Below are 18,121 nucleotides of genomic sequence, written 5' to 3'. Positions count from 1 at the left end.
ATTAATTGCTACTAAATCCCATTAATTACTGACAAATGCTTACATATTTCCTGTAATGGGTGACTATCCTGCTGGGAAAGGGAAAGGGAAAAGACCACTGGATGGTTAAGCCCAGTCAAAGGCGACTATGGGGTGCGGCACTCATCTCACTTTCAGGCTGAGTGAGCTGGCGTTTGTCCACAGACAGCTTTCCAGGTCATGTGGCCAGCATGACTAAACTGCTTCTGGCACAACGGAATACCGTGATAGAAGCCGGAGCGCATGGAAATGCTATTTACCTTCCCACTGCAGCTGTACCTATTTATCTACTTGAACTGGTATGCTTTCAAACTGCTAGATTGGCAGAAGTTGGGACAGAGCAATGGGAGCTCACGTCATGCAGATTCGAACCACTAACCTTCTGATCAGCAAGCCCAAAAGGCTCCGTGGTTTAGGCCATAGCACCACCCGCATCCCTTATACACTCCAAAACATTTGATATGGCAGCCAACCTGGCCAGTGATACACATTAAAATCTAACGAAGGAATCTTACCTCCGTTAATCTACACAACAAAGGTAAAATGTAGGCTGGCCCTCAGCACAACCACCAATGCCCCTATTTCAGAAGTGGCAAGTTAAACATGGAATGATGAGTTCCTAAGCAAGCAACCTGGGAAAACAGGAGTCCATATAAGTTTTTCCAGCTGCCTTCAGCTTTGACAAACAGCCCAAGGATTGGCTCAGCATGCTAAATTAAGCGATACATACTAGAGCAATTCATTCCTGTGCAATCAACTGCCCATTTTTTCCTTAGTGAGGCCAGCTTCAAGTTGATCTGACAACTCAATATTTCCATGTGACACACTCTTCAAAGTTTTGGATGTTTGGCATAGATGCAATGACCCTTCATTACCAGGAAAGGAAAGGCTTCTTTGCACTTAGGCTGGAAGAAACCTGATCGCATGCATTGGAGTACAGTCCAGCTTTGTAGGTGGAGGGAAAGCCCATCTGGCTGCTGGGACTTACACAATTGCCTCGCCCCTGAGACTTCAGCATATCAAAGGAGTTTTGTGCCCTTAAAACTTGGATTTCAAAGTTCAGAAGCAGCCACTGATATATTAATCTGCATAAGCAATGCCTAGATCACCACCCAAGAAGTTCTGGAATTTTTCATGAAAGCAGGCAGACACCTGTTGCCTATGTTTGGGAAGTAGAAGTTGCTATCTCAGCTTAACCTTCCAGCAGGGCTTCTGTCTTGGGAGTTTAAAGATGCAAGAAAGCAAACATCATTGCAGGTACATCAAACAAAGCAAGATAATAGCAACATCTTCTTTTTTGCCTGAAGTCATGGCTGGCATTAAGCAAATTATCCTTCTATGTATGACACCGTCAGCTTAACTGGCTTCCCTAAAATTTATAATGAGGCACTTAGTACTGCAGTAAAGGCAGGGTTTTGTGAAAACAAGCAGTGAAGCAACACATTCTTTAAAATTATTTAATTACACACCTTTCTCGTAATAAGCATAATAGACAATAGATTGCCATCATTCAATTATTTACACCCTTTTTCCCTTTAGCTTCAAAACAGGCATTTGAAGAGTTTATGAAGTAGCAGCTCTTCTCGCAGTGAGTGACCGGGGATAGGGCTTCTGCAGGAAACACTGTCCCATCTTGATGGGATTAAATGGGATGATGCTGTCGTTGTTTGAACTGTCCACTTGCTTTATGGAAGAACCAACCGTCTCTTCCAAGATGGCTTTAAAATAAGTAGTGAGCCGGAGTTCTAAAAATACTGAGATCAATACAAAATGATGAAGCTGAATTCTCTCCCCACTGCTGGCTCCGTGAGACCAAGGCAAATGTTGTTAGGACAGCTTCACACCAATTTTATTTTGTTCTTTCTTCATTAACCGCTGTGCTTCTTTCTCCATTTTCTTCCTTTGTTGCTCAGCTGCCCTTTTTTCCCTTTCTGCTATTTTCTGCTGCCTGCAATTTGACAAAAAATAGAATTGCATCAATGGATGCAAAAGATGGAAATGACTTTCCCTCTAATGGATGCAAATACTTTCCGTATACAGAAGGTGCACAAATACAGTGACACAGAATTAATGGCTGCCTGAGATGGGACCAATAGCGGCCTACCCACGGAATATAATCTACTTTCCAATACAATTTAGAGCTAAGCAGCGGAACATGTTAACCAACATAAGCTTGGTAAAACAGATGTGAGCATTGTTTCATGTAAAATTCGCCCCTTCTCATGGCAGTTTGGGTAAGATTTCAGACCATGTATTTTGACTAAGGCATGGGAAACCATCCATGGCCTTAACACTAATCCTCAAGAAAGCGAAATATAAGGAATGATGATTGTTCTTTAACCAAGAATGGGAGAGGCTTGGATGTATACTGAGCCCTCTGGTGGCTACGAAAGGTATTATTTTAAGGCTTCAGTATTTCCAACAATTTAAACTATTCTTTGCCAAGATCTCATACGTATAGGGTCGTACCTTGGTTCTCGAACGCCTTGTGACTCGAACGTTTTGGCTCCTGAACACCACAAACCCGGAAGTGTTTTGTGAACTTTTTGGAAGCCAAATGTCTGATACCTTTTGATTGAGTACAGGAAGCTCCTGCAGCCAATCGGAAGCCATGCCTTGGTTTCTGAATGTTTTTGGAAGTTGAACAGACTTCCAGAACAGATTCTGTTTGAGAACCAAGGTACGACTGTATATTATAATAACAACAACCTTTCCTGCTCATCTTTACAACTATACTTAAACAGAACTCATCAATGCTTTTCTACCAATCAGAATGGGACTTTGAATGAAGCGCTGTAGCATTCTGTCCAGTACACTTCACCATTTTTTATCAGCAACTTAGATGAAGTGGAATCCTTAGCAAACACTGCAGATCCCGCCTTTCTTCCATCATGAAAGAAAGATGGTGTACATGTGGCTCCAATCCAGGCACAGCTTCTTGTGCCTTCAAACCACGCTATTTGGGTTCTTGTGCTAACTAAGTACACAATAGGAAGGTATGGAGAAGCTGCCATTCATAAACTCTTAGCTGAGTTGGACCCTGAATATTTGCTTTTCTCCACTTTTTATTGATAAATAGTATTTTTTAAAAGTAAGTAAGCAAATAAAAGGGTCTGCATTCAATATATTTCCACTGGTGTAATGAGACTTCTCCTCCTCCCTGTGCACACGGCAAAATCTGCTCTAGAAGGGCCCTCGAACATCTGGTGATGGGGGGGCGGAGAGAAGAGGAAGCTCCGCTGTATGCATGAAAGTCCATCATGCCAGCAGACCTGAAGCACTGGATATGGTCCATAATTTTTATCCTGATTTTAAGCCAAATCTGCAAAAGTGGATTGCAGAAGAAAATAGAACCAAACAATAAAATGTTCAAATTAAGAGCAGAAAACAGCCTTAAACAGAAGCAATCAAATGCCTGGGTGAATAGAAAATTCTAGGCCTAGTGCCTAAAGCTCTGGATATGTGACCAGTGAGCAGCACTGGGAACAGCATTCCAATATTAAATTCACAAAAGTGTTGTGGCTTTTCAAATCGCAATGATTTTACTGCTATGAATCTTCACAGTAATTGTATTGCCTCTTTATACTTGGGGTTTCTGTTTACAGTGGTAATTCTAGTTACGCACAATTCGCTCCGGAGGTTCGTTCTTAACCTGAACTGTTCTTAACTAGAGGCGTGCTTTCACTAATGGGGCCTCTTGCTGCCACTGCGCCGCTGGCATACGATTTCCGTTCTCATCCTGGGGCAAAGTTCTTAACTTGAGGCAACTCTTCCAGGTTAGCGGAGTTTGTAACCTGAAGCATTTGTAACCCGAGGCATTTGTAACTCAAGGTACCACTGTATTTTTAAATTCTCTTATATGAATGCTGTGCTCAGCACAGTGATGACCTTAGGTGACCTTAAACGTGCACACTCCCCACTCCCTCTGGTGAGCAGCTTTCAGTTTCTACTTGCCACAAGCCAATTTCAAACCCTGGTTTATGAAGCTTGCTGGTTTCTATAAGCCACAATTAAAATTTAACTACTTGAACATGCTTCTGTTCAAAAACAAGCAACGGGTTGCATCCAGTGTTCTGTGCTAATCAGACCACTGACGCAATTGTTGCATGCACTGAAGTTCACTGTGCCAGTGAAAATGGCCCAATAGCTTCCAATAGCTCATGACTGTATCAGAAAAGGAAAATGGGTCGGGGAGGAGCATACAAGCTGAAGGGTTCATTCATATAACAATGAACTATAGCTTAGTGTTACATGCAAACACGATTAAAAGTGCATCCTCTCTGAATCAATGCCTGCTAGTTAACAGCAAATATTTGCAGTACAGTCAATTATAAGATTGTGCAAATTTACCTAAGAACCTCTTCTGCTTGCCAGGAGGCATCTTCCTCTTCTTCCCAAGCATTTCTGTTTTCCTGCCATGTCTCCAAGTCACCCAGTTCTGGCTGGAAAAGGACAAGAATTCAACACACATCTACAGAGACAGACTCAACTCGCTAAATCTCAGAAAACTATTATTCCACATTAGGGGTGTGTCATCCTATTTATAGGAATGGAATCCTAGTTAGGCAACAGCAACTCTACCACTCTGCACATTACTTAATGAAGACAGCCATGTGTTGAATGAACTTCCAAAAACACAGAAGCAATATTAATTCCATAACTGTGCATACATCACTCTTCCATGTTCCTGCCATACTAGATTGTAACATTCCCATTGGGAACATCTGTCTAAAACTCCTGAAGTTTTTACTAGCAGACAAAGCAAACTATCACAGATGTCTCTGTCACGTCCTAGTTTTTACATACATGAAATCCTAAATTTATGTCAATGAAAGGCATGATATATAGGAATGGATCCAGAAATGTTCCCAAGAAAGGGGGTTAGCACAAGGTGAGTTTTCTTGCTCCTCCTTCCTCAGCATCTTCCAAGGATTAGGGGCACCCTGCTGAATGGGGTGGGCTGCAGAACAGGGTGTAAAGGGGGAAAGGGAGAACTGCAGGAAGTCCTCAGAGAAGGTGCTTCCACCTGATTTTCCACAGTCCCCCTTTCACCCTCAGCTCCCCCGCTGAGCACAACACACCCTATTCAGCAGAGTCCCCTTGACACCCATAGGAGCCTCTTGGCAGGCTTGGGGGGGGGGGTTGACAACCACTTCCTTTTATGGGCAATTGTCTAATGCATCACATCCTTTTCATGGGGGGGTAGTGGAGAACCACCACATTTATCGATAGAGGGAACAAATGGTTGCACTGGTTTAGTTCTTAATTTTGACAGAAATACTTGTTGCATGTAATAGGGCAGGCATGTCCAAAGTCCGTTTCAGGGGTCTAATCCAGCCCGCCTGTCAGTTTAATCAGGACCCTGTGGCAGTTTATTCCCTGGGGTAAAATCCAATAAAAAGCTCAACAACTTCAATCCTAAAAAAGGTTCCACACCTTTGGTCATCCTTTTGGGTGGCCCTCACGCATGTTCACTTCATCAAATCTGGCCCTCTTTGAAAAAAGTTTGGACACCCCTGTAATAGGGGTTAAGGGGGGAGTGAATGAATTGAATCAATCCTACAATTTGAAAGCTGGGGGAGCAGACTGGATCAACCAATACTGCAGCTGGGCTAACATGTCATGGAGAACAATAAGCAGGAAAGAAAGTGTAGTGAGCCATGCCTGAAGCTACTCTACAACAAGCCACCAAAATAGCTGGTCAGTGCTTGGAAAGGTGAGGCTTTGGCAGTTCAACCATTTTTATTTTGCAATTTAGCAGGTCTTTTGTATTATGGGAGGTAGGAGTACAGGTAGGAGTGATATAATCAACAAGTTTCAAGATACACTCTTTAAAACAAAGTGCTGCCTTTGGAGATTTGGCATTGGAAAATACCCTTAAGAGACATTCCAACAATACAACCTGCCTCTGAAAAAGCAAAAATAGTTACACAGTCTTCTGAGAGAAAACATTATCTAAACACATAAAGTGATCAGTACAGAGAAGATACTTACAGACTGATGAATAAAAGGAGTGTCTTGTGTAGCTGCTAATCTACTAGAAAATCCTGCACTGACATCCTGGTTCCCAAAACTTAAGGGTTCGCGTTTTTTAACAATAATCTGCAATATAACATTGGAGAGGAAAGAGAAAACATCATAAATACCTCCATTATTAACAGAATGAATTGCAAGATTTCAGATCATTAACCTACTGTGGCCACAATGAATCATGCCTCATGACAATAAGATATCTGACTACTTGACAATAAGGTACAGACTCACACCCACACATCTGTGAATTGGAAGGAAACTCGCACACACAGGCATTCCCATACTTCCCAAACAATGAACCACTCTGCATGACCTTTAGACTTATGCTGCTCACTCTCCCTCCCAACCTCTTGCAGCCAAATGATCAGAAGCATCTGCATCCAATTTTAAAATATGGTTTCCCGTTATGTCCAAACTTTGGTAACGCTGGTTTACTTAAGCACTAGTCAGCAAGAATTTAGCCAGGATTAAACCATGGTCTCAGATTTCAGTGTGTTTCCACTAACCAGAGTTAAACAAACTGGTGTTTCCCATGTTTGGGCAAAAACAGAGCCCCATGGCTTGTTTAAAAACAGAAAAGGTGCTTATGATTTCTTCTTTGTGCATACCAAGGAGGAGAAAAGGGACAAAACCAAAGCTTATGAAGGCTCGTATACTTCTGAACCAAGTCAATGCTGCTCTGGAGAGCTTAATTGCACCAACTCCCTTGGTATCATACTGTCACCAGTAAACATACAAGGCAGTCACCTGATTACAAATGAAGTTCTAAGCTACAGAAAGGAGTAAGCTTCCTCTGAAGTCTCCAAAATTTGATACAAGCAGCAATAATGTAACTATCCATGCTGTTGTACTTGTAACAACCTAGACTAGCCAGTTAAAGAGATCAAGATGGAGTAACACCTTTAATTTTGCATGTTATCCCTCTGCCACATACAACCATGTTGTTGCATTACAATACTAAAATGCACCAGACCAGCTGATTCACACAAAGAAATTTCCTCTGCACCAAATACTAATAAGGACTTATACTTATAAGATGTTACATAATGTTTGGTGTCACGTGTGCTGGAAACCTACTTTCTGTGTTTTCCTTATTGTTGGCGTCATGTCCTTAAAATAGTCAGGCTCCATTTCTTCCAAACCATTTTGCTGATTGGCCACATCGCCATTGCCACCTTCAATCTTCACGCTTGTCGGTGCATCTTCATCCCACGAAGTCCAGTCTTCTACTTCTGACTAAAGATGAAAACAGCGAGACTTCTGCTTTCTATTTGCAGCTTGACACTCATAAAAAACAATCTATATTTGACTGAGCCACTTGGAATTACTATTGTTCAATCACTGACAATAAAATGTATTACCTGCTTTGGAACCAACGAGTAATCCACAGTAGTTGGTAAAGTTATTTGATCTCCACTAAGTTTTCGCCCTCTTCCAGTCCTGAAAAAGAAAGGCAAGGATCTTCTTAGCTCTGAAAACATGAACACTAAAAGCTATTAGTAAGGCTAAATATGTTAAAGAAAATGATTGAACGTAGCTAAGTGAAAATGTAGTGGATTGAAAAGGTTAGTAACTTTTGTGTGAACAAGCAAAGATTAATATCTGCTTTTGAAGAAGTGCTGGTCTATACATTTATCTTAATTTAAACCTCCCACTACTATCCTAGTTACTGTAGATGTCTCTCAGCTGATGCAAGTGATTTCCTTCATAAGAATTAACATACCTGACTACTTCTTACCAAGGTACAGACTCCTGCTTGCACATCTGTGATTTGGAAGGGAACACATACATAGTGTGATGACATCTAGATAGTATGGACTACAATTCTCTTTGACTCCAACCATTGCACATGCTGGCTGGGGCTGATGGAGTTAGTGTCCATACCATTAGGAGAGGATCTTATAAGCTCCCCCTGCTTTACAATATATAAAAAGAAGAGGTCACTTCCTTTTCCAATTGCTCCTCCTCCTGTGGAATCTGGCCATTAAAATTCTTGTGTTGGGACATTAACTGAAGCAGTAGCCTGAATAGTTTCTCTGTACCAAAACGCAGGCACTGAAGTGTGTAAAGAACTTTGAAGAGAGAACTGTGCCTGGAAGACACAGCTTTGAGTCTTTAGTTCAATAAAGTCTTGCTAAATTTCTTGAATTATGCAGCCCAAATGGATGGAACAGTGTTTAACATTATTTATTGTATGCATGCTTCTCACTATTTATATTGGGGTGGTGGTGGTGGTGAGGAGTGAGTATAAAGCCAGAGAGAATAATAAGCGAGGCTTGCCAGGAATGGGAACTATGCTGTAACTACCAAAATCTTCACATGGACTGCACTTTTGTTTTCTAATTTTTAAGTAAAGTGTTAATATTTTCAAGGTTCAATCTTGAACCAAATTAAAGTTCATAGAGCCACTACTGAATGAAAACTACAGAAGCAACGAGCATACTTCTACTTTTTTTTATTAAAAAAGTAGTATAGCTCAGTCAGTAGCATGAGACTCCTAATCTCAGCGCCATGGGTTCAAACCCAACTTTGGGCGAAAGATTCCTGAATTCCAGAAAGTTGGACTAGATGAACCTTATGGTCCCTTCCAATGATATGATTCTATGATACTAACTGCATGCCTCAATTTGTCCATGGTTTTTCTTTGGCCGGGGGGGGGGGGATTGGGTAACAGATAAAGATTCATTGGCACCTTAGAGCAGTGTAATTACTGCTGCCCAGACTTTGTGAAATTGTTTCTATTTGATGCTTATTTACAGTATTAACTAGCTATGCTTATTCATCAAGAGGAAAAATATTGAGTATGCACATAACAAACAAACAAATATTGAGGACAGAAAACCCAATCACATGAAAACAAGATCTGGTTAGCTCTGGTAAAACCCATTCCTGAAAAGTATTGTGACACCTACTGCTCCCTGGAACTGCTTGACTTTGTCCCTAACAAAGAATGGAAGACTTTTTACTCTTCTCTCTGTACTCAGAATTTTATCTATTTAATTAATTCCTCTAAAGGAGCCCAGGACACTAATGCAGATATGTCAGCTAATTAAAATGACCTCATCATGCATTTAAAGGTGTGGATTCTGGCCCACAGACACTAATGCCACAATAAGTGGCTTAAGGTGTCCCAGCGGTCTCTGTTGCTTTTGCAGCATAGCATTTCCTTTTTCCAAAGAAATGTTTACATTGTTAGCTTCTATGTTGCTAAAAGTGTTGTTTCAAACCAGGAAAAAAAAGTTCAACATTTCCAGGTACTCCAGAAGTTCCAGAAAAGGTTATATAGATGGCATGAAAAAGAAGAGGTGAAAGTAGATGCTTTAAAACAACTACCATGGCTATTTCTTAGCAGTCCAAGTAAGGAATAAAATTATATATATATATATATTATAACTCTTTTCGGTACAACTCATTTAAACGTGTAACCATGCAAATTAAGGCAGAGCTTTACACAGCCTGAAATTAAATAAGAAAACAAAGTTCTTCACAAATGAAGAGGGGGGGAAACCTTACAATTAAACCAAAATCACATGCAAGAGAAGCTATTTACCTGCATATTAAGCGCTTAAAAAAAGACAGTACTGCTGCCAGGCATGTACAAATTTTAAAAAGACGGAACTGTGTAATGGCCATGGTGAAAGTCTTCACCTGCAAAAGAATTAATACAATTATGCTGACATGTATTACACAACTTTTTACTACCTTATGGATGCAGGAACAAAGCCAGCACATTCCCATTCGCTAAAGCACTCTTTGGCTGTAACATCCAAACTAGGCCTAGCCAGCCCTTCTCTGTTTATGCTCACTGAATTCATGAGTTTACATATTTTTTCAGACCACCTTCAAGTCTTGCTTTTTTACCAAGGAAAGCAGATATTAAGAAGCCAAACTATAAGCAGCCTCTTGAATTTATCAGGTCCAGGGGAGAGGTGGGTTCTCTAAACTGCCTTTGCACTTCACTCCCTAAGCCCCACAAAGATAATTTGGAATCAGACACTTAAATAGTCCAAATAAAAATGGAAAAACAGTAATTCAAGGGCGTGGTTCTCTTCTTTATCAAGTTCCACAAATGGTTTTCAGTAACTGCAGCATCAGGGCATTCAACTTACTATTAAGTCACAAAAAATTACTAGCCTGCCTGCCCATACAAACCTATGTTAATAACTTCTGACACATTAACAGCCTGAAGTGAACAAAAGAACCACCTCTCTGCCTCAATCAAATATTCCCTGCATGGAAGCAATTCTTACTTGCCATAGTTTATCAAATGAGTGACTATTTATTCAAGTGAGTTTCCACTGCACTTCAACAGGGCTTCACAAGAAGCTAATCTGAAATTTTTTTAAAAAGTTTATACTAATTAATGAAAAGTCAATCACACACTCTGTTTTTCACTTGATTTCATTAATGCAATGAATAGTATTTTTGATATTTTGATGTCTCATTCACAGACAGACTTAAACTGGAAAATACAAATATGAACTTTCTCCTGTACTCCCACTCTGTAAACATACAACGCTTACCGTTCTGGCACTCATCAAGAGTTTATTACAGTTCAGAACAGTCAGTGTTACTTCCACCATGAAGTCAGTTAACCCTACATTTTCTCATGATATGCAACACTATGCCTGCAATCCTGTACATATTCACCTGGGAATAACCATCAAGGAATTCTTTCCGACATAGAAAAATAATTCTCAGACAATAACTATCACCATTTCAGCTTCAACAGTGCAATTTTGTGAAATAATTGAGAGTCCTACAACTCAAAATCTATTCTATTATACAGAAACTACTGTATAGTCCTCCCAGGAGCTTTAAAGCATATTTGGAATTTTGTTATCTAACAAGGTCTTGTCTGTATGTCATAATGCCTATGATTTTTTTATTCTTACAAACTGTATATAGGAATTGCATTTTATGTCCACAAATAACTTTATTAAGACAGCATGAGGTTGAAGCATATCCTCATATCCCATAATATATCATAAGTGTACTATAAATGGCAAGAAGAATAGAAGAGTAAATAGCATGATGGCAGGTGGGCAATCCTGTGCTGTTACTGCCTTGCCCTTCATTTAGGAGGGAAAGGTGCTTCATCATTAAAAAAAAAAGGGGGGGAGAGCCCTTAATGCTCAGCAGCAACTGATGCTCCAGTGGCAAGAGTAAGGTAAGCACAGTGGAGAGAAGAAGGGGTTACACATGCAACTCTAACTTCATCCACCAAGCTTATCTACCTGTGGAAACTTCTGGCAATGACACAGCAACAAAGTTTCTGAAGACATTTCAAAATATATAAGGGTACTGTGAGATTGCCAACATTTCTCCCCCTGGATGGTCCACCCTCTTTTTTCAGCCAAGTGCATAAAGCTGAATTCACACACGTTAAATAGTTGTAACTCAACTGTGCAAGGCTTTATAAAGGTCAGTAAGAAAAATGTACAAAGAAGCTGACTATGCACATATCAGGTGTATCAGGACAAATAACCCCTCCAAAAAGATACCTGTAGATTCGAAGATCTAGGTTCTCCTGGACTGGAGTTAATGTATAAATTGAACAGAAACCAATCAATGTCAAAAACATTACTTCATTCACTTCAACTAAGTATGCTTGTATTATTATATTTACTTCAACTAAGCATGCCTAGGTTTGCAGGCCAAGATGGAGGAGTTCTCCCTGAGAAAGAAAAAAAGTTGATCTTCACACTCCTTCCCAACTTGACACCAACTCGGAACCAAGGTTACTATAACCCTATAGTAACACAGTTACCTCAATAAGCAAAGGGTTCACATACACCTAAGAGGATGGAAACAGAAGTGGTAAGTTAGGTGATCTGTATTTTCTAAGGGATAAATTCAGTATCTATTAGTAACAGATGTTGAAGCAATACCCTGAAAATCACAAGGATTCAAATGCATTCTGCAGAGTTAACAAGCATGCAACTGTTAAATGCCATGAAAATAATCTCTCTCAACCAACAGCTCCAACCAGTTACAGCAACCAGATAAGAGTGGCATTATAAAATAAGAACATAAATTTAGAACAATCAGACATTCATGATGCTCCTCCCCTTTACCTGCCAACCAATGTACACTGCAATGAACTAGTAAATACTAACTTGAGTTCTGGAGCTAGCATTTCTCAGAGTATGCAAAAAAGGGCTGAAAATACAGTATCTGTCTCTGAAAATGTCCTTCTACCTTCTTCCATGACTTAAAGACTCTCCACTGCAAGGAGGTTGTCCTGCCATGTACCTTAAGCATATCTCAGATTCAGTGAGTCCCAGTCATTGAATCGTAGCTCCCAAGAGAACACCTGGCTGCTACCAGTTTGAGCTCACCCAGAGACAGCTGTGGGCAGAACTTCTGCATTGCAGGGGGTTGAATTGTAAGTTGAGTCTGTTCCAGCTTACAATTTTATGATTTTATGCCCACCAGTCTCATTTCTTCATCTTCTTCTTCATCATCTTCTTCTTCTACGTTCTTAGTCTACTTTCCTGGATTGTTCTGAAGTGTAAATGGCCCATAACTCTCTGCACAAGTCCTCACAAGTCATACCTCAGGTATGTAAGAAAAGTTCATCTTGGTTGCCAAAGCAACACACAGTTAGTGCAATCTCTCCAGCCTACTCACTTTTCTCCCTTCAGTTAAAACTGAAGTCTTTGGCCTATAGTGTTTGCCATCCTTTTGGACTTCCCTTTGTCATCTCAGAAGCCATGGGTATAATCCAACACAACCTCTTTAAGATTGTCTGCTGTAGGTTGTTTAGAGAGCTAGACTATATGGTGGCCAAGTTTGTTGATGACACCAAATTATATGGGGTGATTAAATGAAAAGGGATAATAAAGAGTTCCAAATAAAGAGTTGAATGGGTACTAAAAGAGAAAATGGTGTTTAGTTAAGCAGGAAGTGATGCACACTGGGGAAGAAAATCCTAGTTTCATATATACAATGACGGGGCTTGATCTGGTGGCTACTACTCAGGCAAGCAATCTTGAAGTCTTGCTGAATAGCTCAATGCAAACATCAATCCTGCATTATGAAAATGGCAAAATCCATGCTGGAGATGAACAGGAAAAGTATTAAAATAAAAAGACCAATACTATAATGGCCTTATACAAATCTATGATCAAACTTCACATGGAATACTGTGCATAGTTCCAGTAACTGCATCTTGCTGAGGTGGAAAAGGTACAGAGAAAGACAACCAAAATTAGCAGGGGCCTGAAGCTACTACTCTAACAAGTGAAGGATGAAATGGTTGGAGCTTTTTCATTTAGAGCAAAGGTAAATAAAGGAAGGATATGATAAGAGGTTTGCAAGTTATGACTTTGTCCCAGTAAAAAGATAAAGGGACCCCTGACCATTACGTCCAGTCGTGACCGACTCTGGGGTTGCGGCGCTCATCTCGCTTTACTGGCCGAGGGAGCCGGCGTACAGCTTCTGGGTCATGTGGCCAGCATGACTAAGCCGCTTCTGGCGAACCAGAGCAGTGCACAGAAACACCATTTACCTTCCTGCCGGAGTGGTCCCTATTTATCTACTTGCACTTTGACGTGCTTTCAAACTGCTATGTTGGCAGGAGCAGGGACCGAGCAATGGGAGCTCACCCCGTCGAGGGGATTCGAACCGCCGACCTTCTGATCAGCAAGTCCTAGGCTCTGTGGTTTAACCCACAGCGCCACCCGCATAGGAGACCCTCAAATTATAGGCATTGCCCCTACTTTCTGCCTGTCCTTGTTATCTGGTTTACCCCATTTAGGTACAGGAATTCTTCTTTAGCACTATAGTACTTAATTTGTTCAGAGGAAGGGACAGCCCTTGTCAATTAAGAGAAAATATGGTTCATAACCCCTCATTTTCATAAGGGAGTAAAGGTTAAGTCCAGTTGAAATTGACTGTGGGGTGCTGTATGTGGACAACCATATTATCCCCATTAGCCACTCTTCCAGATAGCTTGGAAATTCATCTAGGGGCCAAAAGGTGTTTTGCTTTTTCAAAGTGACAAAATATATAGATTGAATATAGGAAACCCTTAATTTTTTTCAATACAAGTAGTAATCATGACTACATACTATAACGTATGTTAGGCATATGAACGTCTCTTGTGGATTTTCATGGGTGCGAAAAAAAAAATTGTCACAAATGTCAACTCATACTGCTCAAAAAATGGCTATACCTCAAACAGCACCTCCCACCCATGTCCAGCATTCCTAATGTGTCACAACCAGAGTGAGTCAAATGCATAAAGTAGAAGCTTTGCCTTTTAAATGTCAACGGTGTAACATTCAAGTTGTTCCAATTTAAATGGAATCTAAAATATATGACCCTGTATTTAAAACAAAAAATCTGGTAGCCACAATTACCAAGACTCATGAGTAATAGCCATTTCCCTTCCAACCAACATCAAATTCCATTGAGCTCACTGGGACTTGCTTCCCAGTAAACATGCACATGTTTGGGTTGCAAATATTTCTAGAAACAAAGAGTTAAGACTTGCAACGAAGTAACTGTAATGCTTATCCTAAAATTTTAACTGCCAATATGACATGCCCATGACTTAAGAGTCAATCTCATAACTCAAACTTATTTAGAATAGAATAATAAACTATGCAGCTCGAGGTGCTATTATGAATTAAATCTAGGGGAACAGGTATGCAGTAAAGACATATTGACAGTTGAACATGGAGTTTTCCCCCTCAAATACTAGGTCAATTCAACAGTTTACAGTGAGTGATCCCTTCCTTTACCAGCTTAAGCATGCTGGACTTGTCTGAAGTCTCATCCAGTATAACATGCATTAAATACAGCCAATGAGCTTTTCTCTGCATCTCACATGATCAATGTCATCTTTCCCTATCTCTAGATACGGTTCTCATAATTTGTGATATCAGAAGCTCAGTATTTCCTTGAAGAAAAAGGCAATCTCACAAGTGATGCATGTAGGTAGGCATATTAAAAGTTCAAAAGAACAAGAGGAACTATAACTTTTATCTAGTGATGTACATCCCCTAATGCTTGAAGTTTTATCTAGCTGCACATGTCAGAGGGCACCCCAAACTTTTTAAAAAGGTGGGCTTTGGTTCCAAGTGGCAAGCACTGTTTTATAAAGAACTACAAATATCACTAGTATTTATAATACCTAGTTTAGATTTAGCAGCTTCCAACTTTTACTCAACTCGTTACAACGAAAGGAAAACCAAGCTTATCAATTGAGCTCCGAAACGAGGTTATGGCCTTTGACTTAACTACAGATGCTAATTACAGTAACTAACCGGTGCCAGGATGTTTATCATAAACACCGCTAGATTGCTGCAACTGTGTTTTCCACACATTTACATTTTACTGCCATTATCCCTGCCTGTATTCCTTCCAGTTTCATTTCCCCACTGACCTCAGGAACTAACATATTGAATGTGTGTGTGCTTACCTGCACTATCTATCAAGAGGGTTTTAACCCAAGGTTGGATGGAAATGTGTCGGGGATTCTTCAGTCGCAATTCCGGCATGGCTTTGCCTAAATTTAAACTCCACTGGCCTACTACCCTTAGCATTTCAAGATTGTCATGAGAGTGCTTGGACTAAAATTGTCAACCAAAAGCTTTACTTTTCTGGTTCACCACCACAACAGTTACTAACACTGGGCTTTAGCGAAGCAAATAATTTAATTAGACAGCGCCTATATGGTATCGAGCGAGAGAATAATTTGGCCACAATAAGGAAATTTTGTCCATGGTAGGATTATTTTGTCCTGGCGTGCTCTGGTCCATGGAGGCACGAAGAGTCGGACACGACCAAACGACTATACAACACAACAACATGATTATTTTCCACCTAGTCATTTTGACACTTTGGCACCCTATTTGCAAAATTTAACAATTCCAAAATACAGATGCGCTTTCACTTTGCAAGATTGAATATACAGTGGTACCTCGGGTTAAGTACTTAATTCGTTCTGGAGGTTTGTACTTAACCTGAAACTGTTCTTAACCTGAAGCACCACTTTAGCTAATGGGGCCTGCTGCTGCTGCCGCACCGCTGGAGCACGATTTCTGTTCTCATCCTGAAGCAAAGTTCTTAACCTGAAGCACTATTTCTGGGTTAGCGGAGTCTGTAACCTGAAGCGTATGTAACCCGAGGTACCACTGTACTGTCTTCAGCTGGACTTGAGGGTCAATTTCAAAAAATTCCACCAGAAAAACAGCTATGTCCATGTGGAGATGGCAGTATTGCATCAGTTAACTCATGTGCTTCTGGCTTGCACTCTTTATAAAGATTTGAGGACCGAGGTTATTACACCTGTATCATTGTCCATGCCGGGTCACTCAACTACTGCTACTGTGTCCTTCCTTTCAGCACATCGAGATGATCAGACGACAGAAAAACTGCAAGGTTTTTAGCCGGGGCAATTAGAATAAGATCTATTATTTGATTATTGATGTAAACCCCCCAAAATGTATTTTCTATAGCTAAGCTTCTACCTCTATCTTCAGTACATTTTATTTTATTGCTATGGCTAGGGGCTGATGCAAATAAATATTCTTCTTCTCTTTTCTCTCCCCCTCATAAAGCAAAAAGCACATGCCCGAATAAAACTCCTTTTTTCTTTTTGCAAAAGGGGTGCCGCAGAACACCTCCCGCTGGCTTTCCACAACAACCCCGCGAGGCAGGCGGCGACTCTTACTTTACAAGGTGGGAAGGGGGAAAGAACACCTTTTGGGGCTTCCCTGGTTAGCTGAGCTCGGCAGAGGGGAAGCGAGGGCCGGGTAAGTTGGAACTCCTCGCTCCGGCGGAAGAGCCGCCACTGGGAAGCGGGGGGAGAACTGCGGCTGGCCAACCAGCGGCCGCCCCATCAGGGCTCGCAGGCGGGCCGAGGGAGGGACGGGGCCCGCCTGCTTCCTCTCCGAGCCGGGGAAGCAGCTGCCCAGCTCACCCCCCGGGACGAGGCGGCTCCAGGGCGGGCAGCGCCTCCCCGGCGCCCGCTCACCTTGTCCAGCGCCAAGCGGGAGAAGAGGCGACACGACGGCGGCGGCGCGAGCCGAGGGGGAGCCGCTTCCCTCGGCGACCGCGGGCTCCCTTCATTCAAGGGCGGACGCGGCCTCCCGCTCAGACGTGGCCGTTGCCGCCGCTGCTGCTGCTGCCGCCGCCGCCGCTGCTGCCATCGCTTGCTTCCCTCATAGGCCGTTGCCGCCAGCCCGGCCTCGCTGTCACCTGGGAGACCCGCTCGCGTGCTCGGCCCCGCCTCTTCCGGCCGCTCCCGACCAACCAAGGCGTAAAATAAGGGAGGAGGAAGACAGGAAGCGGAAAGGGCGTTTTGCGCAAGCGCCTCAGTGTGCTTGTCTCCGCCTTCCGAGGCGTCATCTCACGTTTTGGCCTGAGGAAGGCGCGCAGGGGGAGGGGGGGAAGTAGAGGTGGGCGTGGCTTTAAAATGACTGGCATGCATAGCCGGAAGATAATTAACTGTCAGGCTGACGGAAAAATGCAGTATTAACATTTTGTTTATTTTTAATTCACTCCAGAAATTTAAAAACATCGGGGGGGGGGAGTCGGATGGCTTTAAAACTTACACAGATTACTACTTATAAACACATAGGCATCCGTTTGGGACGTGGCACATTATTCTTTTATGATGTATTCTGTGTTCTCTTTTTATATTTTTATGTTGCAAACCGCTCTGTGATCTTGAAATGAAGGGCCGTACACAAACTTAAATAATTAATAATAAACAAGAAATGAGAAGTTACATGTCATTTAAATGTCCCAGTCATGTGGGTACCAGCAACTGCTGTTGCAACCCATTCTGTTCTTAACTACTGGTGCTGTTTGAATTCCATGTATAGAAAAATAGTTTTGGCCACTCCTGCCAGAAAATACACCATAGAATTGGAAGGGACCACGATGATCCTCAGTCTAGTCCAACCCCTTGCCCCTTGTGTAATAAGGCTGTATCCAATACTAATCCTCCTCAGAGTAAACCCACTGAGATTAATGAACACGATTTAGAGCCATTGATTTTAATGGGTAAAGCTTAGTTGGATACACCCCATAGTCTGCAATGTTACAATAGGAG

At 41.6% G+C, this 18,121-nt stretch overlaps 1 protein-coding gene across 3 annotated transcripts; it reads right to left on the bottom strand.

The window, feature by feature from the left end:
* Positions 1 to 1,461: 1,461 nt before the first annotated feature.
* On the bottom strand, positions 1,462 to 17,293 carry EBAG9 (estrogen receptor binding site associated antigen 9). Of its 3 annotated transcripts, none has more exons than XM_081205219.1 (7): positions 17,039 to 17,287; positions 9,602 to 9,699; positions 7,413 to 7,491; positions 7,129 to 7,287; positions 6,013 to 6,120; positions 4,369 to 4,460; positions 1,462 to 1,966 (listed from the first exon to the last, which is right to left on the bottom strand). In XM_081205219.1, exons 2-7 carry the CDS (start codon positions 9,682 to 9,684, stop codon positions 1,846 to 1,848), a joined length of 642 nt encoding a protein of 213 aa, XP_081061345.1. In that variant the 5' UTR covers positions 9,685 to 9,699; positions 17,039 to 17,287; the 3' UTR covers positions 1,462 to 1,845. The 3 variants fall into 3 exon arrangements, with proteins under 3 accessions (XP_081061345.1, XP_081061344.1, XP_081061343.1); XM_081205218.1 differs by lacking the exon at positions 17,039 to 17,287 and adding an exon at positions 16,736 to 16,757; XM_081205217.1 differs by lacking the exon at positions 9,602 to 9,699 and having other exon boundaries at positions 17,039 to 17,293.
* Between the last annotated feature and the right edge of the window lie 828 nt (positions 17,294 to 18,121).

This window comes from Podarcis bocagei, assembly GCF_964188305.1.
Source record: "Podarcis bocagei genome assembly, chromosome: 8".
NCBI lineage: Eukaryota > Metazoa > Chordata > Lepidosauria > Squamata > Lacertidae > Podarcis > Podarcis bocagei.
The sequence above is the reverse complement of the archived record's forward strand: the minus strand, read 5'-3'. Positions and strand labels throughout refer to the sequence as shown.

Coding starts and splice junctions, on each gene's coding strand:
- EBAG9 (XM_081205217.1), bottom strand. CDS start 17,133: ATGAAGGGAGCCCGCGGTCGCCGAGGGAAGCGGCTCCCCCTCGGCTCG. Junction 7,492..17,038: donor CCCGCTTGGCGCTGGACAAG/GTGAGCGGGCGC, acceptor TTTCTTTTTCAG/GACTGGAAGAGGGCGAAAAC. Junction 1,967..4,368: donor CAAGCAGAAGAGGTTCTTAG/GTAAATTTGCAC, acceptor GTCAAATTGCAG/GCAGCAGAAAATAGCAGAAA.